The following is an 11,124-nucleotide window of genomic DNA, read 5'->3' on the forward strand; positions in this document are numbered from 1 at the left end:
CATTGGCCCGTTCGCGGGATTGGATTAGGTTATTTGGTGCTCTAGGAACATTGGTTTAATATATTTGGTGCTCTAGGCACATTGGCCCTACGAGAATTGTTTAGTTTATTTGGTACTCTAGGCATATTGGTCCTTTGAGGGATTGGTTTAGTTTATTTGGTGCTCTGGACACATTGGCCATTCGCGGTGATTAGTTTAGTTTATTTGGTGCTCTAGAAACATTGGTTTAGTTTATCTGGTGTTTTAGGCAGACTGGCCCTTCGCGGGATTTGATTAGATTTAGAGAAAATTTGAATTGCGATACTGTTTTTATTTGGTTGAGGATTGGATACAGTTTGTTGACTTGAATTTAGTTATTTGGAGTTTGTATTGGGTTGATTATGGAGTTTGTATTGGGTTGATTATGGAGTTTGGTTTTGGATTCAGTTTCACATGCAGTTTTGGTATTGTTTTCGATGGTTGCAGATTTGCTACTTTAATGATTTGATTACTTTGTTTTCTATTGGATTGCTGCGTCTTTGAACGATTTCTCTCTTATTGTTGCGTTTTCTTTTGTTGTTGTGTCTTTGGATTCGTTTGGAAGTTTTTGGTTTGGTGTTACAATTTTGGATTTGTTCGATTACGTGACTCCGTCTTTTGGTTGGCAAACTCCCGATTCAACATCGTGAGTTGAGAGAAATGTCAACATATATAATAATATTATATTAATGGATAGATTCATTATTATAATAATTTCCATGTTATGATATTTTTTTAATTATATTTAGTTATTGACTCTATAAGCTCTTATTCTATTATAATAGAGAATAAATCATATTATAATAAAACTCTATTTTTTTTCTCACCCACCCTAGTTTATCAATACTTATATCAAGATTTAGGTGAGCATGTGTGTACTGTGTGCGGTACCTGCCCCAGCTATAGTGCATTACCCTGACATGTTTTATTGTGCAAAAAGGTGTGGATATAGAACATACTACATAAGGTGGGCTATTCATTTTCTTACTTGACACTAATATATGATTGGTAAGTGCACATGATATAAACAAGAGAAGATGGAAACCTAGCTAATATTACTCCATCAGTCCACCTTGTATGATTTTTAAGGACAAGTTTGGAAGAAAATAGCATTTATGCATTGCTGATTATGTAGTGGTTGGTTCTAAGGCCAAAAGAAAGAGGATGAATTGGCCTTGTGCACAGCATTCACAAATCACAATATTACATTATACGTGTGGAGGGTCATAATTCAAGAGATTGTGAAAAAAATATCAAAATATGAAACAAAGTAAATCATCAACCTAATTTGAACAAAATTTCAGAAAGGCATGTGAAAAAATTGGTGATCTGATTCTAAATCTCATCGTTCTCATTTTAAAATTTGGTTACTGACTATATGCATGTATAATCCTCTTCCAGCTATTGTAGATAATATAATGCACGATCTATTTCTTAATCTTTTATCCAGTTTCATGGCTTTAGCTGTAAAACAAATTTATTTTTTGCCGATTTAATTACTACTTCTGATTTGTTTTAGAAAAACATTTGAGACTAGCTACTTCAGTTTTTAAGGAGAGCATCATTTGTTTTTTTTTAAACCGATCCCATTATAGCAAATGATCCATGTAGGGGGGTGTTTTGGGATGGTATCAATTTTCATACCTCCAGTCTCATGAACCTTATTTTATACTAATTTTAAACAAATGAAAAATGAAATGCACACGAAAGTTCTAAGTTGAAGATGCTCTTATTTGACTAAGAATAAAAAAAAAAAAAAAAAGAGAAAATGTACAGCCAGTACTTGTCAACTTGTTTGGCATGTCTTTGAATCTTACTGATTATTGGGGATTGTTTTAGAACATCATTTCAGTTAGTTCTTTTGTCAGTAAATTAGTCAGGTAGTCTACCCTGAGATATTAAGAAATTTTTGCATATTTTCTTGCAATGTAATACAAATTTAACTCATGTTGCAGTTGTGTCTGTGGAGTTCAGAAAGAGCCATGTATATGAATGTAGTTACAAAGAGATTGAACCATTTAACTCATGTTGTCATTTTCTTACAGTTTTTTTTGCTCTTCTCCTAAAAAATTAACTGCACAACTGAAGAATTCTCTAGTAGTATAATTACAATGTCATATCAAGGAAGGACTTCTACAGTCTTCAGTTTAGAAAATGAAATAATGTATTCTTGATCTTCTTGTGAGATGTCAATGTAATGAGAAATGCTGCTCTCCTGATCTTCGACATTAAAAGCTGTTTTACAGCTTTTAAAGAACATGCAACTGACGATTGTATCAAGAACAATGAAGATGGAGTATAAATATGCAATCAAAAGCCACTCTAGTGTCATTGAGAAGGTTGGAAATCCAGTTGAAGAAAAGGCTGCGACCACACGATATTGAAACAGAGCCTCAATTGCAGCCAAGGCTATATTGAGTGGAAGTGCTAATGATATAGCTTTTGAGTTTCTTCCCCTGATCAGGACACAAGCTTTGATTATTGACATATAGCCTCCTTCGGTTTCCATTCCTGAAGAAACCAAGGCTAAGTTGCTAATGATCAGTGCATTAGCAAGAAATATAGAGTAAAGAATAGCTGCAGCTGCAGAAAAAAGTAAAAGTGATGTAGGAGTTGATAATAGGTTGAATACATTAAGACAATTGAAAGCGATTGATATAATTGTGATTGAAGTCGCATTAACAGAGATAAGGAGTAGTGAATTGTAAATTTGGGTAGAGAAAATGGAGCTGAGGATAGGAATGATGGAATAAATTTTTGGTGGAGTTGATGGTTTTTGGGAGAGAGCTTTGATTATAGATGCCTTGGCGATGAGGAGGAAGGAAAAGGCGAAAGGGAGAACCAAAATGGAAGAAGTAATGGTTTGGGAGAGCTTTAAGCTGAGAATGTTGAAGAATTGTGATGATGGTGGTAAGGCTGCAGCATAAAGAAGAGCCTGCAGCCTATTTTGAATTGGTGGAAGTAGAGAGGTGTAAGGGACAAGGGCTTGTGTGATGAGAATTGTAGCAGAAAATGGAAAGGCAAAAAGGGCTGAGATTGTGAAGTAAAGGTAGTTTGAAAGAAATATGTAGACTGAACTCCTGATAATCTTGCTTGTTCCCTCCATCACAAATGATGAATATTTTTCATTGTACATGTACCCACACATCTATATATCCATACGGAGGGAGAACATTCTTTATATGTATTAGAGTAATTCTTTAGAAATGGTGAATTCTCAAGTAGTTAGTTAGGATGTAAAGCATAAGCAAGGAGACTTTTGGTGGTCTGGGTGAAAACAGACAGCCTAACAACTGCTAAATAACAGACCACCCACCAGTTCATCTGATGACATTGTTTCTTACATTTTAACTGTTTGATTTGTTTCTTACCCATGCCTTCCTTTGGATTCATTCAAGCTCCTTCCTCTTCGATCTTCTACAAATTTAGCTCATTATAAACTGAAAGTGACATGGGGTTTGATTAAAATCATGATATTATAATATAGATTTCACACAAGGGGATCTTAATATATTAAGAAAATGTAGGAGTAACTTGTAAATAAGTTTACTAGACTTGGTCAAGTGTCAACAAACAAAGTGGATTAGTTGTATTTCCAGTCAAATGCCGTAGACTTAATTACTTTCTCCACAATTTAATTCTTAGAATTTGAATACAACAACTCTACACAAATGATCTTAACGCAAGATCATTCTGTGATTGAATCGTTAGTCGTTACTATTCCATTATTTGAATGTTTGAAATACAATTCTTAACTTCCAAATGTCATACAAATTAGTCGAGGAGACGTAAATGTCCTTTCTTTGCTCTTGATGGCCCCAACTGTAAGCACTAGCTAGGAGCTACCGACTCAGATTCAACCAAAACTCGAGAATCCTGGAGTTGTCGCTCCACAATCCACGACAAAGCCTCACGATTCTCAGATTCTTCCCTGCCAAGATTGTGTCTGAATGATCTCTCAAGACCATGCCAACTGAGAACGTGTCCAGACTTGGAAAAACAGATACGTTCGACTTCATAATGCCAACCTCGGGAGGTAATCTCAAGTTGCAGCAACTACTTTCTTTTTTCTTTGAAAAACCCAATTCATTTGAAGTACCTCCACTTATAGTAGGAGTTCAACCATTACAATATATAAGAAACACAGGGACTCAGAACCCTAACTGCAACAGAACTACTTAGGAGCCTAAACCAAACCAACTAATAACTTAACTAGAACACTTTAAAACAACAGCACCTACTACATAATTAAGTCTAAATGAGATAACTGAATCAAGACTAGCTTCAACATCACATAAACCAACTCCAACTCCAGATACAATAGATGTTTCATTCAGAAAAAATCAAACAAATCTTCATCTTCCTCGTACTGGGAGCTTCGAAGAATTGAGGTGCTTGAGGTCCCAAGCCCATGTCCAAGTGCATTAGCTCCGACATCCTGCCTATAGGTTCATAGAAACAAGTATAGCCTGCAAAAGAGCTCTCCACCAAGCAAAGAGAGGTAGTTAGCAGTTGTGTTTCTCACTCCCAATTTGGATCCCTGATTCTGGTCAAGATCTGGTGAATGAGTTCAGCATATTCGGGGTGTTGATTCTGATAAGCAAATTGGATTGCTCCAAAAGCTTGCATGTTGTCAGTTTCTATGATCGCTGACACGGCTCCTTCAGCAAATGCACTTCTGAGACCTATTTGGACTGACCAAAGTTGAGCACCAAGAGGGGTGAGACCTGGGATTGTTCCAGCAACATTATTCACCAAGTTGCCATCTAAAGTAGGGAGCACCGCCCCAATACCATTTGTGTTCCCATTTGGCATTGGATGTGCAAAGATAGCTGCATGCACTTGTTTGCACAAAGCTTCACCTTCGGTGCTTCTCTCCACTCAGATACTGACCTAAACGTACTATCCATGGCAAACACAGGAGTAACAGACTTTCCTTCGCAAACCTTTTTCTTCCTCCATAACCATTGTCTAAATCTAAACAATTACAACTCTAGTCGTTAATGAAATAAAACAGTTTCTAATTCCGAACATTTTCCTGTTTGCTTCTCATGTAATTGTACTTCGATTATTAAGCGAATGATAGTGTTCCTCCTCAAGCTTACAATAAATTAAAGTTTACTGAGATAATCTTCTTCAAAATAGAATAAATTTAACAGCTAATTGGAGGAGTCGAAAACACTAGTGCTAATTAACAACACAATCTACAAAATCCAAAGACTTGCATAGTTGCATTCATTTGGTTCCCCTGTCAAATTTACCGCCCTTGAAAATCACCAATGTTTGAGAACAAAGGAGAGCCTACTACCACACCAGAATCATCATTGATATTTATGATAATATGGTCTTCTTCCGAGTCACTAAAGCTTGATTGACCCGAACCAACGATGTTCGTATTCTCCATGTCATCTTCTGGAGGATCAAGCTGTGAAGATGCATCCTGAAGCTGCAATGCAAACTCCAAGTTCCACAGCACATCTCCCATAGATGGCCTGTCTACACCGTATTCTGCCAAACATTTTTCCGCAGCTTCTACATACTTCGTCAGACATTCTGGACTGATGGTTCCAACAATTCGAGGATCAATTATTTTCTCGATGACACCTTTTTGTTGTCGTGTCATTGCCCACTCAGCTAGATTCACTTGTTCTCTAGGTAGAGTTGGGTCTAGAGCTGGCCTTGCACATAGAACTTCAAAAAGAACGACCCCGAATGAATATACATCGGATTTGTCAGTGAGCTGCTGCCTCCTGAAGTACTCAGGGTCAAGATATCCGAAGCTCCCCTTTACGGCGGTGCTTACATGTGTCTGATCCAATGATGGTGCGTCTCTAGATAAGCCAAAATCAGAAACTTTCGCGACAAAATTCTCATCCAGGAGAATGTTAGTTGTTTTCACATCACGGTGAATTAGGCCCTGAGCTGCACCTGTATGGAGATAATGCAGTCCACGAGCTGCACCAATGCATACATCAAGTCGTTGTCTCCATGATAGAGGGGGAAGGGTTGTGCCATAGATGTGGTCGCGAAGTGGACCTTTATCCATATACTCGTAAACAAGGATCATTTCTGATTTTTCATCACAATAACCAATAATGGAAACAAGGTGACGATGTCTGAGCTTAGATAACATTCTTATCTCTGTCTGAAACTCATTTATACCTTGTGATGAACTTTGATTTCCTCGTTTTATCGCCAAAGATGTTCCATCTTCCAACTCCCCAAGATACACTTTTCCAAAACCGCCAATGCCAATAACTGCACTCTCATCAAAATTTCTAGTTGCATCACATAACTCGCTGAAAGTGAAAATCCGGCCTAGATTGATCCCTGAGGTAAAAGTATTTGAGTAACTGCTTTTACTTTTACTACAAAAGGATGATGAATTGAGAGGATGGAAACAGGATGAGAAGCTACGTCGCTTCTCCCAATCTTGAGGCCTTCTCTTCCGCCTACAAATCATAACTACAAGCAATACTATAGCTGCCACTGCCAGTGCCAAGCCAATGGCCTCTGCAGTTCTTATTGCAGCAGATGTAGCCGAGTGTTTCTCATTAGAAGAAAACAACCCATCCAAGCTTCCATCAGAATTGCTCATCTTCATGATTTCTAAGCCGTTAAGTAGAGCATTCGGGACATTTGATTGAAGTGATGAAGAGGGTCCAACCTGAACCCTTATCAAATCATTTGAAATTTCTGAAGCATTGAGCACAAAGTCCCTGTAATAAGGAACACCGAGGCCTGAAGTGAGTGTTGAGAGGTCAAAAGATGAAGCACTCATCAAGTCATTGACATAAACGTTAAAGTAGAGTTCATTAAGGCTTTTGCTCACAATATCACAGAAGTGCAACCTAATCAGATAAGAAAAACTTGAGTCAACAGGCATTTCCCAAGTGAGGTTGAAATTTGGGCTAATCATGCTAGAATCTGCCATCTCACTAGCTGTTGAGTAAACCGCGTTTGGAGCAATCAAAGGGGAGGCTCCTCCTTCTGAATATTTGATAACATCAGGTGCTACAGACACATTTTTAACACCTTGAGGGATTTTCATGTAGCCATCATCAGCCTGCCATGTCCTCCAAAGTGTATCATTTTTCGGAGTGATGGTTGGACCCCCAACATTAACTCGATAAGAAACTTCAAATGCATGTTTCAACAGGCCATTTAAATCAGCAACAGCGGAAACTGCAGAGGCTGAATCCGAAATGATTGTATCCGGAGCTGATAGAAACTCAATGGCATTGATAAATGCAAAAGAATTCTTCAAAGGTGAAAATTTAAGAGAAAACCTGTCTGAGGTAACATTTACCAGGTACTCTTTGATCACAAGTCTTGTGGAATCCTTAACTGAAAAATCATGCAAGAATACCAATTTATCGGTCTTAACTGTGAACACGGCAGTTGTTAAGTTATATAAAGGGTGTGGAACTGGGTAAAAGTATAGACGTAACCAATGGCGCCCTGGACGAAATACAAGAAATCTGTACATTGATTCATCTCGAAAGATTCTTGCAGTAGAAAACAGAGGAAGAGACAAAGATGTCGAAGAAGGAAACGAGGAAGAAGAAATGTTGGAAACCGAATCAACAGAAGCAAGTATATTCTCATCTGTAGAAAGAAAAGAAACTGACTGAGAATCAGATTTAAAGGTTCGGCCATCTTGAAGCATGGTGCTTTCTGGCGAGCCGCAATTGATGAGATAATTATCAGTTGGTAAGTATGAAGTGCTTGCTAAAGTGAAGTTAAGAAATGTGAAGAGAAGCAAGAAACAGACATTCACAAGTAGGGAATGTAGTTCTCTCATGATGCTTAACCTTGTAATATTATGTCTGGTATGCTAAAATGAAAGCATACAAGTCATTGCAAAGGCATTAGAGATGTTTAAATTTCTACGTTGTGCTAAACAGAGTTGGACGCATGTCAGGGTATGCACAAGAACGTGCAGTCCTGTATTGATGTTGGAAAGAGCTGTTGCTAATATTGCCTAGCAAAAAAAAAATGTAATTAAGTAATGAAAGTTATATGATTATATAATAACCTGGAGATTAGTACTGCATAACTACCATCTAACATACAATGATACAAGTCTGAAGCGCGTATACAGCTAGGAGAATGATAGCTCTGAGGTTGACTTAGCACATTAGAATGGTCTTATACAATACTTATGACGACACGATCGTATCGATTATATTCTTGTTATCTTAATAAAATGATTAAAGTTGAGATAACAGGAGTATTTTGTGTGATGAATGGGCACAACTTCTTTTGCATTGAGTAGGTTGGAGCCGGAAGTCAATGAAATATATATTCCACATCATGAATGTGAGTTTCAGATACATAGTACATGTTTTTTGGTTTACATATGTATGAATAGTTTAGAATAATCTACAAATTTTGTTGAATTTACTATAGAACTATTCCCCTCGGACCAAACAAAATGGATAACTGGCAAAAAGAATACTCAGATGCTTTGCATGTGCAAGGAGCAAAGTAATCTACAAATGCCCAATACCACATCAAACACAACAAGGGCACAACTGAAAACAGTTGAGGTTTCTCCTCTTTTCAAATACTCCAGTCTCTGTTGTTTTGTGTTCTGATGTTTTTTTAGTTTATTGGCAGGAGCTAGGTAAATTGATGCGTCAAATTGCACATATGAACCAACTTTTGTATGGTGTTGGCACTTTAAGCTCTTTTGGGAAGTCTCCTACAAATCTATGGTTTTATGATTATAGAATGCAATCAATCGTAACATGTAAAAAGGATTAATGTTAATTATGATAACATCATTTGTAACTATAAAGTTGTTCCCAGTACACAAAACTCTCTTATCTGTAGAGTGCGAGTCCAAGAAGGTACCCGCTCTCGAGCAAGGTCTTCCACAATTTATCCCTAATTTCCTTGAAGAGATGGTCTCCATGTTCGAACCTGTTAAGCCTAATTGACAAATATTGCACTGGTTTTGTTAGTGATTTTTTAGTAGTTGCCCAGTCGTTTGTCGTATAGTAATTATATACAATTCTGTTGTGTTAATATCACTGTAGTTTACTATAAATTTTCTGTTTAAACTTACAACTTCTCTGTATAATGGCGCAAAACCACAGTGTCGTCTCTATTTGAAGGTGCAAAGATTGGTAAGGAAACATGAAATATCTGGAAATCGTTCTATCCTCTGCCAATATAGAAATTTATGAACTCATGGTGATGAAATGCAGAGAGAGATATGAAAAGAAACGTAACTAACTATATTTCAACTCGATACAATGAATACGTACTGTTTGATATTTATAGAAGATTGGTCATCTAGGAATTTAACTAATTCTGTTATTGACGCGGAAGGGAAGCGAAAAAAAAGTAAACGCTAATTCTTATAGTGACTCTCAAACGAGACATCTCGAAATATCTTGAATGCACAAGCCAAATCTCGAATTCATGATAAAGAATTATTGAATCCACTGGAAGATAAAAAAAACTCTTAGGATTTTTATTCAATCAAAAATATCAATATATTACATAGTAATATTGTTTAAATAGGGATGATAAACCCTAAAACAAAATAAAAACAAAATCCTAATTAAAAATAAATATTTATTACAAGGTAGCGTGATCATGCAATCTTGAGCATGCTCATGCACCACAATCTCAAGCTCCCGGAACATTTTCCTGTTTTGGCATGATCATGCAACCCGTCAGCATGACCATGTTATTTTTCTCCCTTTCTCTCTTGAACAATTTTCTATTTTGGCATGATCATGCAGCCTATTTACATGATCATGATGTTATCCTCCCTTGCTTCCTTGCATATTCATGTATGTCAGGTTTCCTTTAAAATTACGGGTATCTTGTCCTACATAAGTCTGCTCCATTTCTAAAAAACTCGACCTCGAGTTCTCATCTAAAATCAAAATATTGTATGTCTCTTGCTTATCTCTAAATTGTGGTATTTTTTAGGTAAATTCTCTAATGAAATCTTGTATTTAACTTTCTTCTCGAAAATAATTTTTAAATATGAAATCACCAGAAGAATCAAACCAAACCAATCATGATTAACCGTTGCAAACGCAAATTTACAATCCACATAGGAATACTCTTGTGTTATGTCAAGGAACACCACACATTCACGTGGTTACTTCAAGACATCCTTATCTTCCAACTGATACATAACATAATTCCCATCATTATCAATGAAGTCAACTGTTTACTCTCTACTTTTGTGACATAAGTTCATATCAAACTGACTCAATATTATCTGGCATGCTCCCACATCAAAATAATCAGAAACGGTAGCATCCTTAATATAACTCAAACTAGCAATGCCACATACTCTTCACATATTCTAGTGTCAACCAATAGATTATCCCAACCAACATTAAATGATGTTACATAAGTTTGTGGAGACAATTTAATTTCACAATTCATATTTAAGTTCTCGTAATTTTCACAACATACCACAATCTCAAAAATACGGGGACTCACCTTACACAATGATTGATTTAAGCTCTCATATTGCAAATCATCGACCTCCACTGATGTATAAGTATTCAACGACAATGTTTGATTACCTATAACAAGGCATTTAACATTACCATCATTCTCTTCTTCATAAACAATCTCAAGGTCTTCTTTAATGTGTTCTTCTTTACCTTCATTCTTATATTCTTTTATCACTATATCATCTTCGCCCACTTGAGAAGATATAAAATTTTCACCACTTGTTGTCTCACCTCCTTCAATCTCTGTATTCAATAAATTATCCTTTTTTGATTGAGGGTAATTATCAAACACAATATCTTCAGGCCCATAATGATCTACCATATCATCATCATGTATGTAAATCAACAAGCTACCATGTTATGGTTGAGAACAAACATCAAACACATTATATGCATTATCGGGTTCATAATGTTGAACTGTATCATGATCGTGCTTGAGTTCCATATGCATCTGAGACTCATAACCCTCTGGTAAAAATCTTTCAAACATCAATCGCTTCATCCGCCTCCAAGACTGAATCGGTTTTTTGCCTTTACGCCTCCTATCCATTTGCAACTTTTCCCACCGTACAACAGCACAACTTTTTAGTTTACTAGCAACCAGATTCACCTG

At 36.6% G+C, this 11,124-nt stretch overlaps 2 protein-coding genes across 2 annotated transcripts; both read right to left on the minus strand.

Moving 5' to 3' along the window:
- Positions 1-2,137: 2,137 nt before the first annotated feature.
- On the minus strand, positions 2,138-3,166 carry LOC141685221 (uncharacterized). The gene has a single exon (XM_074490334.1). The coding sequence runs from the start codon at positions 3,164-3,166 to the stop codon at positions 2,138-2,140; it is 1,029 nt and encodes a 342-aa protein (XP_074346435.1).
- Positions 3,167-5,275: 2,109 nt separating this feature from the next.
- LOC141685222 (putative receptor-like protein kinase At5g61350) lies at positions 5,276-10,833 on the minus strand. Its single transcript, XM_074490335.1, has 3 exons — positions 10,495-10,833; positions 7,952-8,002; positions 5,276-7,855 (listed from the first exon to the last, which is right to left on the minus strand). Exons 1-3 carry the CDS (start codon positions 10,831-10,833, stop codon positions 5,276-5,278), a joined length of 2,970 nt encoding a protein of 989 aa, XP_074346436.1.
- Positions 10,834-11,124: the final 291 nt, after the last annotated feature.

This window comes from Apium graveolens, chromosome 9 (genome assembly GCF_009905375.1).
Source record: "Apium graveolens cultivar Ventura chromosome 9, ASM990537v1, whole genome shotgun sequence".
Taxonomy (NCBI): domain Eukaryota; kingdom Viridiplantae; phylum Streptophyta; class Magnoliopsida; order Apiales; family Apiaceae; genus Apium; species Apium graveolens.

Bases quoted from the DNA above. Each gene is read 5' to 3' on its own strand.
- LOC141685222 (XM_074490335.1), bottom strand. From the start codon at position 10,833: ATGGTAGATCATTATGGGCCTGAAGATATTGTGTTTGATAATTACCCT. The intron at 8,003-10,494 runs GTGAGTCCCCGT...TTTTTTTGCTAG, and splicing joins TAAATCAATCATTGTGTAAG to GCAATATTAGCAACAGCTCT. The intron at 7,856-7,951 runs GTGCATACCCTG...CTTTCATTTTAG, and splicing joins ATACAGGACTGCACGTTCTT to CATACCAGACATAATATTAC.
- LOC141685221 (XM_074490334.1), bottom strand. From the start codon at position 3,166: ATGTGTGGGTACATGTACAATGAAAAATATTCATCATTTGTGATGGAG.